This window comes from Talpa occidentalis, unplaced genomic scaffold (assembly GCF_014898055.3).
Source record: "Talpa occidentalis isolate TD23 unplaced genomic scaffold, MPIMG_talOcc4v2.1 talOcc4.3, whole genome shotgun sequence".
Classification (NCBI taxonomy): Eukaryota; Metazoa; Chordata; class Mammalia; order Eulipotyphla; family Talpidae; genus Talpa; species Talpa occidentalis.
This window is the reverse complement of record NW_023603184.1, coordinates 99,612,165-99,636,257: the sequence shown is the minus strand read 5'-3', so window position 1 is coordinate 99,636,257 and position 24,093 is coordinate 99,612,165. Positions and strand designations below refer to the sequence as shown.

General features: G+C 37.8%; 1 protein-coding gene across 5 annotated transcripts in view; it reads left to right on the top strand.

The window, feature by feature from the left end:
- STK39 (serine/threonine kinase 39) overlaps nt 1–24,093 on the top strand; it is a 269,704-nt gene that overhangs the window by 165,772 nt on the left and 79,839 nt on the right. For all 5 annotated transcript variants that reach the window (XM_037523465.1, XM_054699833.1, XM_054699830.1 and 2 more), the window contains exons 13-14: nt 3,523–3,585; nt 5,704–5,771. In XM_037523465.1, coding sequence (XP_037379362.1) covers nt 3,523–3,585; nt 5,704–5,771 — 131 coding nt within the window. The remainder of the gene's footprint in view (nt 1–3,522; nt 3,586–5,703; nt 5,772–24,093) is intronic.

The window sequence follows — 24,093 nt, the reverse complement described above, 5'->3', positions numbered from 1 at the left end:
GAAATAACAGACTTTAAACAAGTGTGTGAATAGGCATATCATATTTATGATTGTCTCAGAAGTGGCGTTGTGGGGAGGAAATCAGAAAATGTTATGTAATTGAGGCGAGGTTCAGAAAAGAGCTTAGTAGTTCCAAGTTTGGACAAAGTAAGATGCCACAATACAGGAGAGGGGTATTTTAGAAATGCTTTCTTTGTGAGAGGCCATTGGCATCCTGGGAAATATAAGGCACAAAGTCCAGGTATTACAACATTAGTTGGAGAAGAATGAGAAAGTCACTGTGGGGTATAGGTCAGTGGCACTCTGCATGTGCCTGGACTGGGCCATATTTGGAGATCCTCGTAAGTCCAAAAGAAATTCAATGGTAAAGGTTTCACCACTTATCTTGAGCATCCTAGCCAAAGCAATTGAGAAATTGGTGCTGTGTTCCTAAACTGATTGTTTTAGAAATAGCCTTACAAGGTACTAGTCACCCACAATTAACAATCTGTAACATATCATTTATTATCTTATCACACTTGGATGGTGGAGATTAAAGGTTGATAATGTAATGATACTATTAATAATACAGTTAGTTAACTGAAAAATATTTACTATGTGCTTAATTTCTACATGGAGCTGCCTTTGGCACCATGGCATTATTGGGATCATACAAAAGTAGAGCCTGCTCTCTAGAAATTTCTCATGTCATCGTGGTGGTATTTGTAAGGACTGACGTCCTTTGGTAGTTTTCCAGATTACATAGCATCTTCGTTTATATAAAACCTTTCAGCTAGTATCCCAATATTGATCTTTTTGACAAGTGATTAGGAGAAATCTTTTTTTTCCAGACTTAAAATAATGTACATTTTTAAACATTTTGGTCAGTTTTGTTTTATATCCTAATTTTCTATTCGAAAATAAAATTGACTATATTCATTAACAGAAGAAGAAATATTCATTTGCTAAGACTTCTATTAAACATTGTTTTTACAGCAGCCCCTGTATTTGGTGACATGAAAAAAAAAAATAATAAGGTTTGCATCCTGGCTCCACATCAGAAAAACTGAAAGCTGTAAAAATGTGGATGGTTTGGTAGTTAGGAGTGATGTCCAGGCTACCTTTTAGAAAGCTGCTCACGTGGTTGTGATACGTGGCTAGAATCAAGGGAACTGACTCAGAAAACCACAAGTCATACTGAATCCAAATGTCCAGTCTAAAATCCAGGATGATTGTGTGCTCAAAATTTCTGAAGATTTGTTTTAAATACCTATCAGTTGTCTCAAAAAATAAAGACATTTCATAACCCTTGGAAATGTTGTCCAGACTTAATCAAGTCAGGGCCACTTAGGCCTTAAAGGTGGATTGAAGAATTTTGTTAGTCTAGGCTAATTGTTTAAATGTTTCCGATCCCCAACTCTGAGAATTTGTTATGAGAAAATACATTTATTGTGAATTTAGATGGAGTTCGTTTTACTAGCGATTAGATACAATGTGAAAGCTAAATTTATTGCTTATGTGACTCATTGCTGTTGTCTGCTGATTGTCCCAAATGCCTTTAACTTTTAAAATTTATCGCTGATGACATGAATTGTGTTTTCCAAATGTCTGTCAGCTCTCGGACATTTGTTTTATAGATGGAGAGAGATTCGATACTACCCCCTAAGTTTATTACACTTAGCTTTAGTATCACAGGTGATTTTATAGAATTTTATGATAACACTTTCTAAAAGGTGTTCTTATTGGAGATGACTGGCATTCTGACTAGTTGTGATAAAAGTTAGATTTGTGATCCAAATTCTTCCGTATTTCTGAAAATAAACCTTTTATTTTGGAATAATATTAAATTGACTTGAGAGTTGCAAAGATAGTACGGACTCTGCATTCATTTGTCATAACTGGGGAGCCAGGGATGCTGCATTAGTACCAGCTAAACACCAATGTATTTGTATTTCACTAGTTTGTCCAGTGACTAACAACCTTTTTCTGTTCTAAGATCCAATCTGTAATAACATGTTACATTTAGCTACAGTGTTCTTAAAAATAGAAAATGAGAAGATTAGGCAGAGCTCTGTAAAAATTGGAAAGCAGAAGCTGTCCTTTTCTTATATCCATTTTGAGATATTTTCCTCTTTTGCACTATCCCAGGGCTCCAGTATGGCATATTTCCAGGATGGTGTCCAACATTTATTTTTTTTTCTCCCCCTTATATCCATGCACCCATTCTCTCAGATTTCCTTCTTACGGTAAACTGTTTCAAAGGGGGAAAAAATCACCAAGAGTAAGGGAAGGGGACAGGAGATGGATGCTCCCTAGAGGAAAAAATGCTGTTGCCTCTAATAAATGCCATTAGGTTCTCAGGTTATAGAGTTCTGTGACTAGAAGTAGGATGTACTGTAAGTACTGATGTGCCTTTGGTTGTACCTCCAACCTTAATACTGAGGAAGCAGCTGAAAGATCCTGTATATCATTTGGTGTAGGCCCAAGCCCCTTCACTGATTAATGAATACAGGTAGTTTGTTCTGCTCATTTTTCTGCCAACATTTTACTATGAAATTTTTCAAAAATACAGCAACATTGAAAGCATCTTATAGTGAATATTCACATACCTATCAGCTAGATCCTACCATTAGGGCCTTTGCCTAACATTAGGGTCCTGCTATTAGGATGCATTGTTTTATCACACACATGCTCATCTGTTCATTCCTCAGCCCATCTTCACTTTTTTGATGCATTTAAAATAAATTACAGGCAATACATTTCCCCCTGCTTCATTACTAACATAGTTATTTGGGGGGAAGAACTGAGTAAGAATTGCATGCTTTTAGTTTTTAGAAAAGTCTTGCCACAAAGAATTTCTGATGACTTCTGATTGTTTTAAAATTGGTAGTAAGTTTAGAAATAGGAACTCCATTTCATTCTTTTAATTGCTGTTGTCCTTTGAGTTGTTTTCATCTTTCCAACTTAGTTCCAAGATACAATCCACAAAATTAGGACTGGAAGCACAATATTTTGGGTATCACATTAGGGTTGTTTTCAACTTTGAGAGAAAAATATAACCTATCACTCTGGCATTTCTTTTGGGGAACTGTTTATTAAAAATCCAAGTAACCTAATATATTTTAGAAATCTGCCGAAGAAATTATTGAAGAATAATGATCAGGCAGGTTTTACTAATCCTAACATCCTTTTGTTAGGTGGTTCTTTAGATGAAATATGCAACAAGGAAAAATGATCCTATGGCATATTTTGATAATCAAATTTAAAATATCAAAAAATACTTTCCTTAGCTGAGTGGTTCACTCAGAACATACTTGTTAAAGATAAGATGCTCTCATCCACTTCCATGAAATTCTGAATCATAGGTTGGGTTGGGGCCCAGTGATTCCAATGCAGATTGCTAAAGGACCACACTTTGGGAAAGGCTGCAATAAAAATTACATGAGTTATTTTGATTTTTTACTCTGATAATTGGGATTTAGTGTAACCACACTGATCTCACTTTGGTTTTCTTAAATGCTTTCATGGTGACTCTCTTCACAGATGGTGGTGAATGCCAGCAACATACCCGAGCAAATACAGTCCCTTTCTGTGCAAGACTCTCAGGTACGGTTTTCTGCCAGTCATTTTATGTGTGGGATGCTTTGCAGACAGATTTTTAGAAAAACCAACAGTTTAGCAAGATAGACAATTTCAGGGTAGTGCTTCCAAATCAGGGGCTTGTAAACTCTCTCCTTTTTTTTTAAATAGGTATGGAGAAAAAGAGTACTGTTTATATTGACCGTGATTTTCAGGACCTCCAACCTTTAAATGATAGGTTCAATAGCAAGAATTGATTACTAGACTGTTTCTGAAATTGCTGGTACTGTGTGAAATAAGAAAAGGAAAGAAAATTAGTTTCTGTTCTGTTAGATTCTAGCCACAAAACGTTGTCATTAATTGATACTTTTTTTTTTTGCTCATGGTTGGATTTCTGTAACCCCTTTTCATAATTCTTTTATCATTGAATTTTATGGACGGATTTATCTCTACAACTTGGCTTGTAAAAAATAATAGTCTATGACTGTGAAATATATTTATGTTAAGTTATATGACAGAAGATGTGTGCAGTCAATCATGTTAGGTGATAATTAAAGATGCTGAGCCAGGGCCTCCCCGGTGGCGCAGCGGTTGAGCGCTGGGTTGCGAAGCTGCGCGCGGCCTCTGCGGCGCCGGTTCGATCCCCGGCTGCTCCCCGGCCACCAGAGGAGGGTCCCACATGGCGCGCAGACCTCTCCTGCCGCCCGCTGCTCCCCTCAGCAGTGTACTTCGGTCCTTCTGCCTGCTCTGCTCCCCGCTCTGGCTCTGGTGAATTCTCTCGCCCTCCCGCGCTTCTGACTGTACCCAGTGCATGTATAAACAAAACAAACAAACAAACCAGCAAACAAATAAATAAAGCATGCCTCTATAAAAAAAAAAATAATAAATAAAAAAAAAAAAAAATAAAGATGCTGAGCCATTCAGAGGAGGGGTGTGTGAACATCAAACTATAGTGCAGCAGGCCCCATTCTGGCTATGGTGAATAATTAATAGGCAAAACCTTTGCTCACAAAGTGGCTCTACAATGGAGTGTCACCAACCTTGGAATCATAATCTGTTTTCAAAATCTGCATATTCCATTCATATTTGCTTCTCGTCTACCAATCCATAGTTTATGAACCAGCTGTCTACCAAAGACATGGTTAGATTGACAGGATTTCATGGTTGCAGGAAGTATATTTGAGGTATGAGGGCAGATAATTAGTCCTTGGCACTTATTTTATAGTTAAGGAAGCAAAAAATTGCAATGGTTAAGTGACTGACCCCAGGCCATGCAAATGGTTACAAGCAGAGCCATGCTTCAGTTTAGATTTTTTACTCTATGTAGAGCAACTCTGGAAGACTCCTTGAGATAAACTGTAGGGATTGGTTGAATAACAAAAGAAAAAATAAGGATAATTAGTTAGAAGGCAAAGAGAGTAAAGGAAACAGGGAAGGTGATTTAGATAACAGTATATAACATGCTGTTTATGCAGTAAATTTTGAGGCAGATATTGCTATTTTATAAATGAGAAAATAGATTCAAAGAATGACTTGACTATGGTTGTGTTGCTGGTCAGTGGTAGAGCCAATATTTGACCTGAAATATCCCTTATTTCTCCAACCCAATGGAAAGATCTGCACATCTCCAGAGATTTGTAGTAGTATTGAGGGGCTTTGAGGTAGAAGCTTTCATGGTTGATCTATACTCAAGGAAATAGACTCTAGGTGAGAAAGGTAGGAAGGTAAACAATGGCCTGATCCTCTGGGTTCTACCTGCCTTCATAGCTTGAGGTTTAAGGTGCTAATCTTTGTGCATTCCCAAAGCCTGGTGGGTATAGTCCATGGCTTAAGTTGCAAGGTACCCCTCTGGATAACTGACCCATCTCTGAATTTAGTGCAACTTACCAATTGTTCATAGTGCCCATGTTATGACTAAGGCTTTCTATATGGAATATGTGAAATATTTGTATCCACAATTGTGATGGAAATTAGGCATCATTCCATCTTTCATACAAAGGTATTATGAGGTCAAAGGAAACCTGCATGTGTAAAGACCTAATTTGAAATTTCCATAAAAAACCATATGAGTCAAGGATTATCATGATTTTATTCCTTTGTTTCCCAGTAAAGTTTATAACCCTGTTTGCTGTTTTGTTTTTGAAGGGCCTACCCAATGCTAGTGAAGACTACAGAGAAGCTTCTTGTGCTGTGAACCTCGTTTTAAGATTAAGGTAAATAATATTATTTATTTTGTTATCGCTTTTTATATCTTACAATATTCTGAGTCTCCTTCATTAACTTTTCATAATATTAGCATGAAATAAAATTGTTAACTTATTTGATTTCCCCAAACAGCCCTGTGTGCTGTATTCCCAGGACTAATTGCTCTTTTCTAATTGCTTACTAAAGAGTAAGAAAGAAAAGTACCACGTGAGTGTGTCTGCAGGCTCTCTGTACCCTTCATTAAGTTTTTTCCTTGCCTTTTCTTTCTTAGATTTTTTTTTTCTACAATGTAAGATCACAGTAAGAGATTTTTAATGAGTTTCTTTCACACTTCAGCAGTCAGTCTCTGACAGAAATAAACTATGCTTGTACTACACGTTGCCTGTTCAGAACATTTTTCAGTGGCAGGTTTGATCAGCCACTGTGGAGAAATGACAGATATATTTTGAAAGAACCCTCAGTCTTCTAGGAAATAGTTACAGATACGGTGCTCGGCAGTAGCGTCTCCATATCTAGTAAACGTAAACTCTCAAGAAAATTTTTATATGGAAAGATCTATCTTAATGTGTACTCTGTTAAGAATTTGGTGTCTTAACACAAAAGAAAACCACTTAAATCTAATTGTAAATAGCTAAGTTACCAGGTCAGTCAGAACATCACCTTTTAAAATGTATTTTAAAACAAATTAGATATGTTTTTCTTTCACAAACAAATAAAGCATAAGGTTAATGGTCCATTTTCAGAGCTGTGAGGGTCAATTTCCAGCCTTCTGAATTATCAGTCTCTTCGGGTAGACTGTCATGACTGTATCACTCCTTTCTTCTGATGGTCATTTACAACCTGCAATGCCTTTTCACATACTTACCAAGGGAAGCTCACATCCATCTTTGGTGTGATTTAATTCAGAGTTGATTTCCCAGTCAAGAAGTGAAGTTATTACAAGACTGTTTTCTTTATACTTGAAAGTAGTCTAGAAGCTAAATTCACTAATTGTGAATTAAATAATCTGTAAAGAGTGCTACCTTTTTGTTGAACTGTGGAACCAGGTACTCATTTCACTTGTTAGTCACTTGTTTGTTTATTCATCTGATCAACCAGTATTTAAGCAAAGCCCATTCCATGCTAGGCTCAGTGTTTGTCCTTGGCATATAGATTGAGGGAGACTGCAGAAATTATGGTCTAGCCCTCTGAGTGATGTCATTTTGGAAGTGACCTTTAGAAATCTGGTTGTCCAATCGCTTTGTATATGTTGGAATCTTTTATCTCGTGTCCCTGTTGGATATTTACCTAGCCTCTGTGCGTACTTCAGCTCATTTCTCATGATCACCTGTATGATACTGAAAAGTTGAAAAGCTGTAATTGTTATGGTTCATCTTCCTTCTGAGGATTCAATTGATCTTCCCTGTCTGGGATCTGATGGGTTCAAATTCTGCTCCTTAGAACAAATATCAGACTCTCTGGACAAGTCTCCTAGACAGTGAGTTAAAATGCATATTCCTGAGCTTTACTGACAGATATTATTTTTGATGACAACAATATGGAACAAATGCATTTCCTGACAACCATTTGTATTTCACAAGGCTTGTTCTTTGCTTTGCTTTTCCTAGGTAAAACAGTGCAAGTAATTTTGCCTTTCCTTCTCATAATAAGTTCTACATGTTCACCTGCATTTTTTTTATATTTTTATACCATTTCTAAATGATTATTTTCCTGTGCTTGTTTGTGACTTAGATCACTAGTTCTATAAGATGCTCCATGAAGAAACGGTTCCATGTTCAAAAAAGTTAAGAAACAAGGCAACAGTGCATAATATCCATTTAGTGTACATACATATACACGCATACACACACAAAATGCCCCTTTTTTGAAAATCACAGGGAACATTGACATTAAGTGTTCTAAAAATTTCTGCTGGGGAGGAATTTGATAACTTTGTTTATTCCAAATGCTATCTGGCCTCAGAATTTTTCATAGAATTATTTTCCAGTTTCATAGAATAATTTTCCAGAATTATTTTTCAGTTAATTTAGCACTGAAATTTAATTGCAGAACTCAGATGTGATCTGAACAGTAGTGAGATTGATTATTTTTTGTGACACTATTTCCTTAATTCAACCCAAGTTTTCACTGCCTTTTGAAATACCTGTGTAATTTGGTGACAGATTTAGCATTACTAACAGTCAAACAAGGTCTCGATTTTTGTTTTTTCCATGTCATAGGCTATCAAGTCTAATTCTGAACTTCAACTTGTGTTTAAAACTCTCTTCATGTTTATCATGATGTTATGACTCATTGCTTAGTTTTGACTCATTGCTTGCCCATTATATATTTCACTCATGAATATTATATATATCATATTAGTTACAATGCTTGGATATATGTCACTTGTCAATCTGAAGTACATATCTTTTACATCTTTATTTTAAAACATTGATTAACATGTTGGCAGTACATACAGGACAGAGGCTTCAGGCATTGGTAGAAACTGCTTACTTTCTGAATGGCTTTCAATAATGAACTAGTATTTATTTATTTTTTGTTGCTCAAGCATAAGCATATCCTACTGACTCTCCTGCCTTTTAGTGGACATTTAATTATTCAGAAAGAAATCATAAATAGATCCATTAAAAGCATTGCTGAAATTTAAGATATATCATGGTACTTTCCTGGATCCTAACTACCTGGGGATGCTCTCAAAAAATGGAAATGAATTTTGGTATAATTTATTTTCAGTGAACATCTGCTGATGCCTAATTGTTTGTATGCATTATATAATTACATTGACAGCAAATACATTTATTTAAAAATATTTATTGAGCACTTAAGATGTACATGGTATAGTTCTAGGTGTTACAGAATAAGTGGGAAAAGAAGATTCAAGTTCTTGCTCTTTAGAACTTATATGCTAGACCAGGGAGAAGAGCAATCCAGATATTCAATTTATATATATATATATATATATATATATATATATATGTTTCTTGAAAAAAAGAATAAGAAGTATGGGGTGGTGCTATTCCATACTAAGGAAGACATATCAGTTTCTTATGGCTGTGTGACAATTTAGCTCATGCTTAGTGACTTAAAATTGTGTTCATTTATTATCTCATAGTTTCTGGAGGTCAAAAGTTGGGGCAGAGCTTAACTGGGCCTCTATTCTCTCACAAAGCCAAAATGAGCTCCAGGTCTTCTTCCAAGCTCATTTGACTGTTAGCAGATTAGTTTCCTTGGAGTTATGGACTGAGGCTCACAACTCCTGCAGGCAGCCCGACTCCACAGATAGCTCACAACATGACTGCTTATTTCAAGGACAGCAGGATACCATCCCCCTCTGAACCTCTCCAAAGTGTCAGTCCCTCTGAAAGGTTTTTTCACCTGATTAAGCCAGTCCTATCTAGGATCATCTCTTTTGATTAACTAAAAATCAACTGATTTAGAACCTTGATTACATCTGCAAAATTCCTTCACCTTTGCCACATAACATAACTTAATTACGGGAGTGATGGCACATCATATTTTAAAGTCCTGCTCACACTCAGGGGAGAGAATTATGCAGAGTATGTGCTCCAGGGGATGAGAATTTTGGAGGCCATCACAGAATCCAGTCTACCATCAGGCGTCTCTTTATAATGTGATATTTGAGCAGGCCCCTAACAGAAGTGAGAAGTAAGCCGTTAATTTGTTTGGAGGAAGTGAGTTCCTAGCAGAGCAGACAGCTATTACAAATTTTCTGAACATGAAGCATGTTGTAAACAGTTATAAAAATCAATGGAGGGAACCACTATAACCAGAGTGGGAGGGCCGAGGTCAGAGAGTTAGCAAGTAGAATCATGTAGGATCCCATAACCCGTGGTGAAGACTTTGGATTTTACTGTTAGTGGGTGAAAAATTATTAGAGGTTTGTGAGCAGAAAAGTTATGCAGTTTGAGTTAAATATTTCAAAGAGCACTGTGATTATTTAATGCCAATTGCATCATAGAAGGTAGAAGTGGAGAGTGCTGGCAGGCTGTTTTAGTGACGTGTAGCATGCAAGGCATGACTGGACAAGGTGGGGGGCAGGGAAGGTGGCACACAGTGACTGGATTCTAGGTCAGAAGGGCAAGAACTCAGAGATGACTCAAGATTTGACCCTGAAAAATTTGCAAGAATGAAGTTGCTATTTCTTCAGATGAGGAAGACCATTACAAGTTGGGGGATAATCAAGAATTCAGTTTGGGTGTGTAAAGTTTGAATTGTTGGACATGGTGATGTCATGTAGGCATTTAGGTATATAAGTAGATTTCAAAAAAGATGTATTTCTGAACTGGAGGTAAATTTGTCTACCAACACGTGTGGTATTCTTAAAGGTATTAAGTTAAATGAGATCACTTAGGGAATGGGTCAGGGGAAAGGGAAGGTCTCTGGCACCCTCTCAGCTGATGCATGGGCGAGGGGCAAACAACTGGTTGATAAGGAGAGGCTGGAGGGGTGAGGGAGAATGTGGTGTCATGTCAACCAAACAGAAGTGCTATCTCAAGAAAGGAGTGAAAAGTTGCATCAGTTGTTACTAGTAGATCAAGTATGGAACTGTGAATTCACCATTATATGGAACAAAATAAACCACATTGTTGATCTTGGCAAGAGATGTTCAGTGGAGCAAGGGGAAAAAGCCTGACTGAACTGGGTTAAGGACAGAGTGAGAAGAGTGATCCCACATGAAGCAACTAAGTTAGGTACCTTGTAGGTCACAGGTATTTCTTGCTACCAGTTTGCTATACGGGGGAATAAAAAGTGGGTTGGTAGCTTAATGAGAATAAGGGGTAAAGGGATTTTTGTTTGTAGATTAATTGAAGTGGTCTAGTAAGAAAGGAAAAATGGAATGAGAAATGGTCAATGCAAGACTGTTCTGAGATGGGTGGGAAGGGATGATAGACCCAGACATGTCAACAGATGCCAGCCTTAGGAAATTGGTGGATTTGGGTGCTGGTGTGGGAAAGTCCTTTTCCATTGTTTTTTTTATTTTCCAGTTAAAGTAACTGTTATCATTTGAGACTGAGAAAGGAAAGGGTGTTCAAGGTTTGGGGAAAAAGGACAAATAATTGCATAGAAGAGAACCAGTAAATTTAGCAGAAAAAATATGGTAGGATGAACGGACTGCACCAGCAATCACTAAGGCTAACAATAATGAATTTAAAGAGTGGTTGTTATATTCCTGAGATGGATATTATCCTGATGTCCCAGAATCTGTGTGATGTGTGTGTGTGTGAAGCAAAATTTGAAAATGTTCATGGTGGATTTTAGCATACTCACAGTCCCATTTTTAGAATCCTGGTTTCAGTCATAATCAAAAAAAAAAATTATAGAATTGCCTTCAGTGATCCCTGTGGTATACGGGGTGGCAGTTTCCTTCTCTGCTCTCACTACCAGCACCCCTTCATCAGTCTGACTTCCTTCTCTTAGAACCTTAAAAGCTACATGCTCTTTGGGTATTGAAAACCTGTTATTCAGTGTTGGTGCCTGACATGCAATTCCTTCAAGTCCTATTCCTCATTTGAAATTTACTGTGAATCATTTGTATAACTTCTCGGCACAGGCAAGCTCTCCTTTACACCAGTGTGGAAAGAAGCTGGAAGATTGTTCTGGCCAAATTTCTTTCAGAAAACACATACCCTTCTTTGCCTCCTCTCTCATTCCTTTCCATCTTCAGGTCAACACACAGCACACACATATACATACCTGTTTACACACATACACGCACACAAACATGCACACACACAGGCACACATACCCTTCTTTGTGAATTCCTGGTCTAGACAACATGCCACATTCTGGTTCTGGAAAATGGCACGCTTACCTTTTTTGTCTCCTGGGGCCATCTGGGATGACACTTAAATGTATTATACTCTACAGGCTAGTGGGTATAGACTTCAGTTCAAGTTGACCTTTCATCAGCTTTTAACTAATGTTATATGGGTGGCTGCCCTCTCCACCTCTTGGAAAGGTCACTCCTCCTTTCTTTTTGACATAGCATTTACAGACCCACCTGCTAGATAGATGACTTTCTGCCCTCCTCCTCACCCCCAAGATGCCAGCTAAACCTCACCTTCATTCTGCAAGTAGGAAACTGGGAAATATTTTACTTTTGAAAATGTCATTCTACAAGAAAAGACAAATATATTGGGTCTGCAGGTAGATATATTTCTCCATTCTTCATTTCTGGTGGTTATAGGGAGAAGACTCATGAGGCAAAAGGCTCATTCCTTCCTTAATAATATCTATGTTGCTTTAAAATTGATTTGTATATGTAAGGTTAGAGAAAAAGATTAGAATGTGGGTCTGAATGTTATATACTGGAAATAAAGTGCAGATTTTTCTTTTTTAAAATGTACTTTCCTGTAAATTTTCTATTCTCATTGTGTGTTTTATAATGTCATCGATGTTATCCAAAAATTGACTATCATAGGTACAAGATAGGGAGTCCTCTTAAATACATCTCAGAAGATAAATACCAAGTGGGCCACTTCATAAATTATGTACTATCAGTAGATACTAATATAATTTCTGGTTTGAGTTCAACATTTTACAAAAATTTTTCCATTAGCATATTTTTCTGTAAAATAAAATAGTCACGTATTTGACATTAAACAGTTTTTTTGTTTGTTTTTTTTTTTAAGAATCAGGCTCAGTGATTTAGAAAAATGCTAAACTTATCAGTTAAATTGCTACTTCCTTTGTGTTAGATGCTGTTTATACTTCCACAGCTTAGCCCTATGGATTTCACAGATTTGCTGAAGGCAACCTTGACGATTGTAGTACATTTATGCTCTGCAGTGGTATAGCGTATGGATTTGCTCATAATGAATTTCCCTTGTCATTATACAGCAGTGTCTTTAGACCTTGGTGGACCTGTGAATGACCTCAGATCAACAAAGCATGCTTGTAGAGAAAAATGGTATCTGGAGTAGGATATTTTAACAAAAATCCTTTAGTGTGACTCTTTCATCTAATTTGGCTTATTTTAGTTTGTCTATTAAAGGTGAACTTAGCTGTTGGTAAAGAGTAGACTTAAATTACAATTTCATGAAGAAAGCTGAAGCTGATAAAAACATTGTTGATCACTGTTTAAGCATCAGAATGCTTGAATTCTAATTCCATTTTATCATCATTCAGGAGGGATTAGAATTTTTAAAAGCCTATAAAATGGGGTTAATTGCATAATTCTTACTAGTCAAGTGTTTGGGAGACTTGATTAATTTTTCCCCAAAAGGTTAAATAGCGTAGGCATAATGTTCAATTGTGGTAGTGCTTTTTTGTACATGTCCTTTTTTTTTTTTTCCCCTCAACAAACTACTTATTTATGGCTTTCTTTGTACAAGGCTTTGTTGGAAATCCAGATGAATAAGACAGGGTTTCTATACTCAAAGAGCTTACCATGTAGGCGGAGAAATGAGACCCGGCACAAATGACTCTCACACAAGGTAGTAAGTGACAAATGTAATAAAAAGACAGATGAAAGAAGAGCTATGGGTAGTTAAAGGAAGGTGAGAGCCCTTTTGTCTGAACGTTATCTTTGGGTTACTTGTTCCCATAGAAACCAATGTTTATTTTTTTCAACATCCGAATTTTGAGAAGAGCAATGGTTAGGATGAGTCCAGGGACACTGACAGACTGTGGGCTTTGGTAAGGGCTTTATCAGACTTAAATGATTTCTGACAAGACCACATTGGGTTTTCAGTAGAGTGTATTATTACGTAGGCACCAAGTCATTAGAAACCCAGTTCTTCATGAAAGATACTTGCGCATCTTATTTTTTTTTAATGTTCTCTTTTGCTTATTTCCTTTTTACTGAGATTTGGAGTCATTGTTGCAATTCTTAGTTTTATTGTCAGTGATGTCCTTCAAAATGTGGAGGTGCCTACTCTGTGCTGGGCACTGTGATGAACACTGTGTGTGCTCTGTCTTGTTTAACTGTCATAAGAACACTACATCATCAATACTATTGATGCTGACAGTTTAGTTGAGGAGATCAAGGGGTAAAGTCATGGGCATGATCTCTACAACACGATTTACTCAGAAGAAGCAGAAGTGGGTCTTTAACCTAAGTTGAACACGCTGTCCCTTGCTCGTTTCTGTGCCCATGATCCTGTGGGCATGCTCTGTCAGTTGCATTTTGCATGCAGGAGGAAACTCGTGCTGTTAGGATTGTTATAGCCACTTGCTTCTCATTAACATTTCACTTAGATATTCCTTTAACAATGTTTCCTGATAAACTCATCATTAAATATTGTGACAGTAATATCTGGAAATATTTTGGAGGAGATATTAAAGATGATGATGCAAACAACAGCCAGCATTTGTAGTTTTAAAACTTTAACAAAGCACTGCGAAATCACTTGTCTGACTCAATTTTGCCATTTGGCCTATTTGTTGTCCAAAGATGACAATATTAAATTACTTTCTTTTAGTCACAGAGCTAATAACCCTGGTCTGGAGACTGAGTCTTGTGATATTAATCCTGGGTTATTGGTGTTATGGTATAGGGAGATCATAGAAATATGTCTGATAAAGAATAGTGTAGGGTATTGGTCTTTTGTATGTATAAAATCCTTTGGGTAAACATGCTAAAAGAATGAAAAGGAAGCAAAATGGAATGAAAAGGAAGCAAAATTCAAAAACCACTGTGAGATTTTTTTTTCCTGACAATGGAATGAGAGGATATTTTGATTACAAATACTTTCAACAATAGGGAATATACATAATACTTTAAAGATGTTTATTACTTTTTAATTTTATTTTATATATGTTTACATCAATTTTCATTTTTGCACAATGTGTGCATTTTCATCTTGGTTATATTCCCCATACAATTCCCACCCCCCCTTATTTTGACCCTAATCCCTCCTCCCCCGCCCTCAATGTTTATTACTTTTTTAAAAGATTTATTACATACAAGAACTGGAGTGTAGGCCAGAGGTATAAGGGAGTGAGAGGAGTCACCAAAGACAGAGTGGGGAGAAGAACAGGCAGATTGACTGAAATACACTGCTGAGGAGAGCAGCAAGAGAGACAGGAGAGGTCTGCTGCGCCATGAGGGTTAGCTCCCTGGCTGGGGATCGAACTCATGTTGCAGTGGCTGATGATAGCATAGTAGTACTGAGACTTGACCCCTTGTTCCACCAGGTAGACCTGATATTTATTACTTTATTATCAGTGACATGGTCATCTTAGAAATTTGGAAAACCTGGAAATCTGGAAATTAAAAGACCAAGAACAATAAAATCAGTCATAATTTCACCTTTCAGAGATACATCATTAGTCTCCTGATAACTCTCCTTATAATTTTTTCTATATGCATGTTAATATACACTTTAAAATTTAAAAATGTATTGTGTAAGTTGTTTTATTTCACATAGCACATAGTGTTTTATAATCTTCTCAGTTTCGTATGTTTTGGATCTGTTCCATGTCAATGAATGTAAAATTACATAGTCCTTTTAAGAGATTGCCTTATATTTTGATTGACGGTGTCAAAACATATTAGTTAAAAAGTTATTTGATATTTATGGAGTTTCTGCTTTTTCAGTATGGCAGCGTATAAAAACTTTATGCATGAAAATGATGGTTATAAACTGCCCAGTAGAAAAGTCCTTTTTAGCATTGAATTTTGAACTTATTGAATTTTAACCTTAGTGAAATGCTCTGACGCTGAGAAATCTGGAATAAATGAGTAAGCCTAGTATCAAATTATGTGGGGATCATAAAGGTTGACTGAATCCCGGATCAGCAAAGGGTGTCCCTGTTTGTATAGACTGACACTGCTTCCTCACTCTGATAGGCTGAGTTTTATAAGGCTCTACACTGAGAAGCCACAGAAACGAGTGACTCCTGAGTGTCATGTGCTTACCAAGGATAGAACTTTCTTCAAGTGAAGAAAGTTTTCCTCATCCCCCTCCCCAACTTGAAGGATGGTAGAGCCAGACTCTGTAGGCATCTCAGAGGGGGAAGCTGGCATGCCTCTGTGGAGCATATCCATGGCCATCGCTCTGATGCAGACTATTTTCATCTCTCAGGTAACCTCAAATGTAGTGAATTGTGCAATGTCACATGCAGTGACTGGAGAAGAACCCCTATATCAACCTGCAGAGAGGCGGTCTTCCTGCTCTCTTCCCGTCAGTTCCATAGTCCACTATGGCCAGAAGTTGGATTTATTTGCTGGACCAACTATTTCTTCCTTTTTCTGGGATCTGAACTTTTTCTCACAAGCTTTTTAATGTCATTGCACAGATAGGCATGAAGAAAAAATGTCATAAATAGTGGGTGCCTTCAAAGCTTTGGTGGCACTTAAGGCAGTGTTAATTACTCGATACCTTACCTGATGATAGCCTGGAATTTTAACAAATGTCTTAGTATTTTGTTATCTTTCCTGTCACTCTGCAGAGCCTGCTCCCTTATACTCTTTTATATTCCCCCTTTCCTAGCTGCTGATGAGGTAACCTGCTGCTCTTAGCATTCTAAAAATTCTCCTCTTCAACTTTTCCGGGAAGGTTCTCTCTTAGGACTTGTCCTCTTGATCAGAGCTGAATAATTTTGAGGCCTGTTTGCAAAGTTATTTCAGGTTTCAGTTACCATATCCCTGGAGATAATGAGTAGTAAGGTTTCTTCCTCAAAGTGTTGAGAATGGAAAAGTAACAAGCATATTTCAGTTTGGAGGCTTTCTTCACATTAACTTTTCTTTCCCATTGAAACTAGACTCAGGAATATACTTTAAGCTTTATTTTGTGATTCCCAGAGTATGAGAAAGCTTTATTGTCTTTGGTAAAATCCATATTTAACTGGTGGTATTATGGGAAATCTCTGCTGCCCAGTGAATTTCATTGGTTGATCCTTGTATTCATTTTCTAGAGAACCAAATTACCACAAGCCTAGTGGCATAAAACAACACCAATTTATTATCTTACAGCTGTGGCGGTGGGAAGTCTAACATAGTTCTCATTGGCCTAAAGTCAAGACATCAGCCAGACTCTGTCCCCTTCTTAGAGGCACTAGAGAATCTTTTTCCTTGACTTTGGTTTTAAGACCGTTTTTTTAGAGCACTTTCATGTTAGCAGCAAAATTAAGAGGAAGATACAAAGACTTCCCACATGGCCCTTTAACCCCACCCATAAATAGCCTCCCCTGTTATCAGCATTCCCCAACAGAGTGGTACATTTTAGAACTAGAATTGAAGAACATGCATTGACACATCATTAGGACCCAAAGTCTGTAGTTTACATTAGGGTCCACTTTGCATGGTGCCCTTTCTTTTGGTTCTGATAAACATATAATGACATTTATCTATCTGTGTATCAGAGTATTTCCTCATTTGCAGATCTGGAAAGTAGAAGAGTTCTCCTGCCTTTTCCAATCTCTAGTCTCTAGGTTCTGAATCACATCTGCAGAGTTGCTTTTGCCACATAGGTAACATTCATGGATTTGTGAAATTAGGTCATGGACATCTCTGGGGGCCCATTTGTCTGTTTACCACATGGTAAACACTGCAATGGTGGTGATCATAGAGAAAGACTTAAACTATGTCTCTTTAGTTCGTGGTGTATCATTTCTTTTCTAATTTATATTGTTTTTTCTTCCTGATCCCACATTTGTTAGTAAAGAACTTGGTACTCATTCCTAACCTTCAGACTCCCCAGAAGTTAGGCTGTTAACTTAATGGCCTTGGATTATTATTTTGGAATACTTGTTGGGTGTCCCAGTGTATACCAAATGATACAAAGAAGATATACATGTACATAAGTCTTTTTATATCCCCATAAATATCTGAGACGACCATACAGAAATCTTCATTGCTTGTTTGATTCCTTTAGTTTAAAAGGGATTGTCTGAACACAAAAAGTAATTTGTAAAGGTAAGCCTTCTCACATTATCCCTGAGGTGGAGGTCTGAATCCATGGTTCCCATGTGGACCCCTCCTTTAGAATCCATCACCCCCTTCTCTACTGGTGTACATCTAGAATTTTTCCCACTCATCACTATTACAAACAATTCTACCTACACATGTCTGATTACTTCCCGAGGAAAAGTGTGAGCACAGACATAGCTCAGGAAAGAATAGGACAGAGTCAAATAATTGTAAGTTCTCAGTCTCTGACTGCAGCGCTAACTACTGTAATAGAAGTGTTTACTGCCTACTAACCACATGCAAGACCACATGTATAAAATGGCCACTGTCTTACTGCCTTTGCTTCTCCTAACAACCCTGTGAAATACATACTAATAATATTCTCTTTAACAGAAGGAAAAATTCCAAGGCTCTTGCGTAGGGTCACACTCCTGTTTAGGACCAAAGCAGGAATTTCAACTTGTGTTATCAGATCCTGGGCACTCATTTAAATATTTACTTTTATAGCTTGCAGTGAAAGAAAAGGGCAGCAAAATACATGGGTAGAGATTCAGTTATGGATTTTATGCTATGGGATTTGAATTTTCTGTAGGTAAAGGAAAGTGGTAAGAGATGACATAATAAAAGAATTGTCAGGACTTTGCTTACTCAGAAATTGGAATTAAAAATAAATTCTAGATGCTAAGTTTACTAGGAGGGAATTGGTCAGCTAAGGGGGTCTTTGTATTCTCCAGTTTACTCTGATGGACCCGAATCTTCGGTAATGCTTGTATCATGCCATTTCTTTTTGTGCATCACAGTTCAAAGGCATCTGGGTAAGCATTTGACCACTGCATCTCAAAGCTGTCACTAGTCACTCATTTTGCAAATGGTAATGGAAATTTTCTCCATGGCACTCATGAGACTGTAGCTAGGGTTGACCGTATTTAATCTGGGGGCTGCCGTTGAGGGTATCACATGGGTAAACGAAGGTCTGCTCCTGGCAACTAGAGATTGCCCCTTACATATGGCTAAGTTTACCCCAATATTCATGAAGTACTGTTTATATTTACCTGAACGGAAAAGCGGAGGCTGAGAAAGAGGTAGAACATTTCCGCTAAATTTAGGAATCCATGACAAAGTGAAAAAATATCACTTAATAAGAATTTTAATTTAATCAGAATTTGGCTGCATAGAATAACTAAAGATTGCTTTCTGAGCACCCAGCCGTAGGGCCATATTTTTCACAAATATGAAAAGTATAGAACACTGCACTGTCCTCTGGTAATCTACTTATCTCAGTGAATTTCCCCAGTGAGATATAAGTAAGAAATTTTAATCTTCAAAAGAAAGCATGAGTTTTGGTGGAGTTTTTGATGCTCTAAAAAATGTCCCTGGTCACAAAATATTTATGTAAGTCTTCAAAATACTTTGGCTCATTTTTATTTGTAGAGATGTATATCTTTTCAAGAAGGAGGGTTTCAGCTCTGGGTAAGGAAGAAAACGACACTCTTTGCTGGGGAGTGCCTGGGGATAAAGGGTGGCGCACTCATCCCCCTCAGTTGAGGGCCTGCAGCTTGCAGAGATCCTAAACACCCTAAATGTGACAGCATGCTGTGGCAGATATGGTAAATGCTTTTAAACTCCCTAAGTGGAGAATTTGCAAGTGTATAAGCTGATGACCTTTGTTGTCCTGATTGAGACACTCAAGGGATTTTGTAAAGCCAAACTGCATGTTTGTCTGGAGTTGGTTCTAGATTTTCTTGCAGTGGAGTTGGATACAAGCTCAGCTCAGTGAATAAGCTGTTAGAATTCTTGTACTTTGTTCCATTCTCTTCTGTGGCTTGATTGTACCGTTTTGTTCCTTCCCCAAAGAGAGCTTTTCTGAGATTGTTCAGATGGAGTATTAGTCCTTTAAAAGGCTTAAAATGAATGTTTATTACCACAGCATGGGCTACACCATTTTAAACTCGTACATTGTAAATCACACCAAGAGCCCTCGTCAGGTTGGCCATTTGACTGCATTAGGCAAACTGCTCTGTCGCAGGGAAGTATAATGTTTGCAGGCAGTATTTTTAGCAATATCTAAGTAGCTCAGATGAAATATTTTTTTGTTTCTCAAAATATTCTGTCTCCCTCACTTCTTTCCTAGAAGATCTAAATGTAAACAGGGAACAGGGTGGGGTGGGAGAAGATAGTGCTAGGAGATATTTAATAATCATTCTTTTATAATTGGTATTTAACAATCTCTACTTTTGGGGTGGTGGTGGGGGCAGGACTGTGAAAGTTTCTTTTCTTTTACCATCTTCAAAATGCTTTGAATTTTCCTACCTTTCTAATGCCATTTTGGGCATAAGGCCATTTTTTTCCCCAGCCAGCTAGGATGTAAAGTTGAATCTACGTAGAACATCAATTTTCTATCCAGTGTAGTCTTGATTCCCCCCCTCCTCCACTTGCTTTTCTTTCTTAGGAGGGGACACAGTTAGCTTGTGGACCCTTTTCTCCTTCCCTTCCTGTGCTGCTTTCCGCTCTTGGTTGTCACTGTTTTTCTAAGACCAGCTGGTGCCAGTGTCCTGTGAGGCAGGTGTGCAAAGACTGACTGTTTGGCCAGGATCCCTGTGGACCCTCTGTAGAGTTCTGGAAAAGTCCTACTCTTTCCCTTCACCCAATGAGGTTGACAGACAGTCCTCTGTGGTAATGGCAAACTGGCTTGATCCTGGGTACCTACCAGTTGGCTACTTGGCACACCAAGCCATGAGTGTGTATGCAGACTCTGTGGCTACTCCTTCTTCTGGACACCTTGTATGGCACCAGTTTCCTTTTCCTCATTCAGGTAGTTGGAGGAAGAACAATGGGTAAGTCTGCTCCATAAGCAGTTATCTACCTTAGAAATCAATTGCCAGCCTTCCCTCCTTGTAGGCACTTCTGATCTTTGGAGTAACTATCTGGGAGAATCCTGCAGGGGGCTTGGTATTAGGAAGTCCCAGCATACTCCCTGGACTAATAATTCATGACTGAAGATTCTCTGTCATTGCACATACCTACCCCCATATTTAGTTCATAAAGCTAGATATTGGGGGAGTAAGGTCATGGTTGGGGGTTAGTACAGCCTTTCATATCTTGAAGAAGTGGCTGACCTCTAATATTTGCAGCACTCCTTAGAATTCAGGGTACCCAGTATCTGTTCATCCTAAGCTTAGCATTCTGGGGACCAACTCTGGGGAAGCAAGAAAAGATCCACTCAATATTCACTGCCATAATCATTCATCCCCATGTAGATTGAATTCCTTCTGGGCAAGTTATTGTGGGGAATGTTAAAACATTATCCTTGGCCTTTAAGGGTCACATTATATTTTAGTTTAAGAAAGAGATATAAACATAGGAAATATTAACTGTATCGAGCAGCATGCGATGAATTGTTTAAGTAAATGTAACTGAGAATAAATGGTGTCGTTTTTCAAATATCATTGTCAACTGAAATAGCCCTCCAGGTCTACTTCATGGACCTGTTACAGAGAGTGGAGGGTGTGAGAGTGGGTGAACTGGGAGGTGGTGGAGGGAGTAGCTTTGCTATTAGTGATGCCTTTCAGCTGTGTTACTCAGCTTCTAGCTGTGCTCTGCAGATTAAAAGGGAGGAGGAAATATGAACAAGTACTGATGCACAGTTTTAGGGCTAACTAATTTTTTTTTTTTAAGGAGAGTCAGTTTTGAAATAACATCATTATAATCTTGTTTATAAATCGGTGGGGGGGAGGGTGTGGTCTGTCAGTTTCTAAAGCTGTAAATGAGCAATGAAGATGTGAGACTCATACCTTTTGAGCATTAAGTAGAAGATACAGGAATTTGTTTATTGGGTGTTTTTCCTTCTCATCGCTTTTCATGTTGATTTTTCTTCAGTGTGCTCATTTATTTTTCCCTATATTTACTTGAAAGGAGAATTTCAAATATCCCCCCTTTTGTCTGGAGGTCCCATTAAAATTGGTACCTATTTGGGTTTTGAGATATGGTTGGTTGACTGGTTAGATGCCCCAGGCTCTGACATCTGTGTTCTCAGCCTCCTTCCTAAAATCTGTGTCTTCTGTGACACGTGCCCCACATTGAGGTCACCTCTCCTCACTCTGTAGAGGTGATCTTCACTCCCCTCAGCAGAAAGCTGTCATTGCTTTCACTGAGTCTGCCCCATCAAAGAGTCACAGAGAAGTGTGTAAATTGGTAGAGCATACATTTGTAATTTCCTGCTTTCACCCCCTTTTTCTTTCAGCCTCCTAGAGAATTATTAGAGACCACACTTTTGAGTGTCTTTTTCTTTTGTAAAAACAGCCTTTGGATCATATTGCTGTATTTTATCCATATTACTTTAATGACAAATCGAACTGATGCTCAGTAACCTCTGTAAGGCTACAATTGACTTCATGACATTCATTAAATCACCATCTCAGGACTCCAAGTTTATCTTCAGTGGCCTTGGACTTCAAGTTGCATAGTGAATGATAGGAAAAGGACATATATATTTTTGCATTTTATTCTATACTATATTATCAGTGTTGAAAATAGAAAATCCCATTAAGTTTAAGGTTACCTTAAAAGGAGGTTATCTCTGCCATTAAACTGATGTAGTCAGTAGTATTATAAGAACCTTTCCCCGTCCCTCAAGTGTCAGCTATTATTTACTTATGGTCCAACATAACTTAGAAAAAAGGAGTAGTATAAAAATGATACATTTTAATATGCAGCGGATATGAATAGCTTTTTAAAGTAACCTCCCCAGAGAAAGGAATAATTATTTTTATAAAATGCTGCCCTCTCTCCAATTTGAAAGGTTGCTTTCCAAAAGCAAAATCCTCAATAATAATGTCCATGTCTATTATTATTATTCTGATAGAAGGAATAGCAAATGTGGGGAATCATTTTATATAAAGAGAGTCTCCCTCTAGGGGATTTCTATACTGGATAATCTGCAGCCTCCTGAGCTCAAATAAAAAATGGAAATTAGAACCCTGTAGCTTCAAGTGTACATAATAATGCTGAAAGTGCAAGGTCAGAAATGGTGAGAAGATGAGAATCTTCACAATGTAATATAAACTTGTGAGAAATTCTGGGGAGAAACCAGGGAAAGGACAAGAAAAGGACAGTGATGCATTAGCAGCAGCCTGTGTTTTTGAAAATGGTCAGAAGTTGTGTCTGCCTTGTGCTTTTGACTTCATTGTCAGCTATTGTCCTCCTTCCTGCTGTGTCACTCCTGCAAGGAGAATTTGCAAAGAAAGTTCACATTTGCATTGCTTGCATGTTGTAAGATGTAGAAGCAGCTGCAATATGATTTAATCAAGCTGAGAAATATTGTTTAGCTATATTTGGGGGCTTGTTTGTTTGCTCTTTTCTGTACATACAAACTTAATTGCTCCTATTACTACAGTTTGTATTTATTTTCAATTAAAAAATTTAGCAATTATCAGCCTCCAGATTAGACTTGTGTCTTAGTTTATTGGTGACTGACTTTTTTTTTATCAATGACTAATAGATGGAACTCCTCAGATTAATTAATTCCATTTGTTCAGCAGGATTTTTGTAGTGCCCACTATATGTCAAGCACCTAGCTTGGGGGTCAGGAATGAATAAAAGAAGTTAAAAGTTACAGAGAATTATGCTCTAGTTTTTGAGTGAAAGATGGCCTTTGAACTGTGTTTTGTGTATCTGGTCAAGACTCATAGTTGAAGATTGATTGAGGGGGCTTGGGCAGAGAGGACAGATGGATGGAAAAGTAATAGTTCTTAACTCCTGTGAGGGATGGTGATAAACATTAAAAATCAGATTAAAGGTATGGCCTCTCCCTCCCCAAGTGCATATTTAATATTTACACAGCATTTGAATACAAATTAGATGGGTTTGCAGATCCTCATTGACCTGCCATAGACCTCATAGGTCTCCTCAATTACAAGGAAGGAAGCTAGAATTAAGACCCTTATATCCTGTTACTGCTCTTCCTATAGACACCATCATAGCTTGTCTGAACTGTGCTAACCTGACTTGAAATATAAATTGTGTTGCATGTATTTGTTAGCTTTTTCAAATACATTTATAGAAACATAAGCTATGCAAGAAGATGACTTCCAGAGCAAGGACTCTCTGTAGAGAGTCGGTTAGTTCTGAGGGAGACTGACCTGATGGCAGAGAAGGATGGAAACTGGCATAAATGTTTAGAAAATAATTTCTTTATCTGTAACACCATTGCAGTTTCCATTTCTGCTTATTGCTTATCAAAATAATTAGATATTTGTGACAAATGGAGGGAGTAGATAAGTGCTGATATCAAGCCCAGAGACATGAAGAGAATTTTAAAAGTCAAAAACTCCAATAAAAGTTCAGGCCCCATTGAAGTCCCGTCCCACAGGCTTCAGTGAGTGATCCCAAACTTGGGAATCTGACCAGGATCACCCCATTGACACTTTGCCTTCTGCTTGCTTCCCTGTCACCATTCC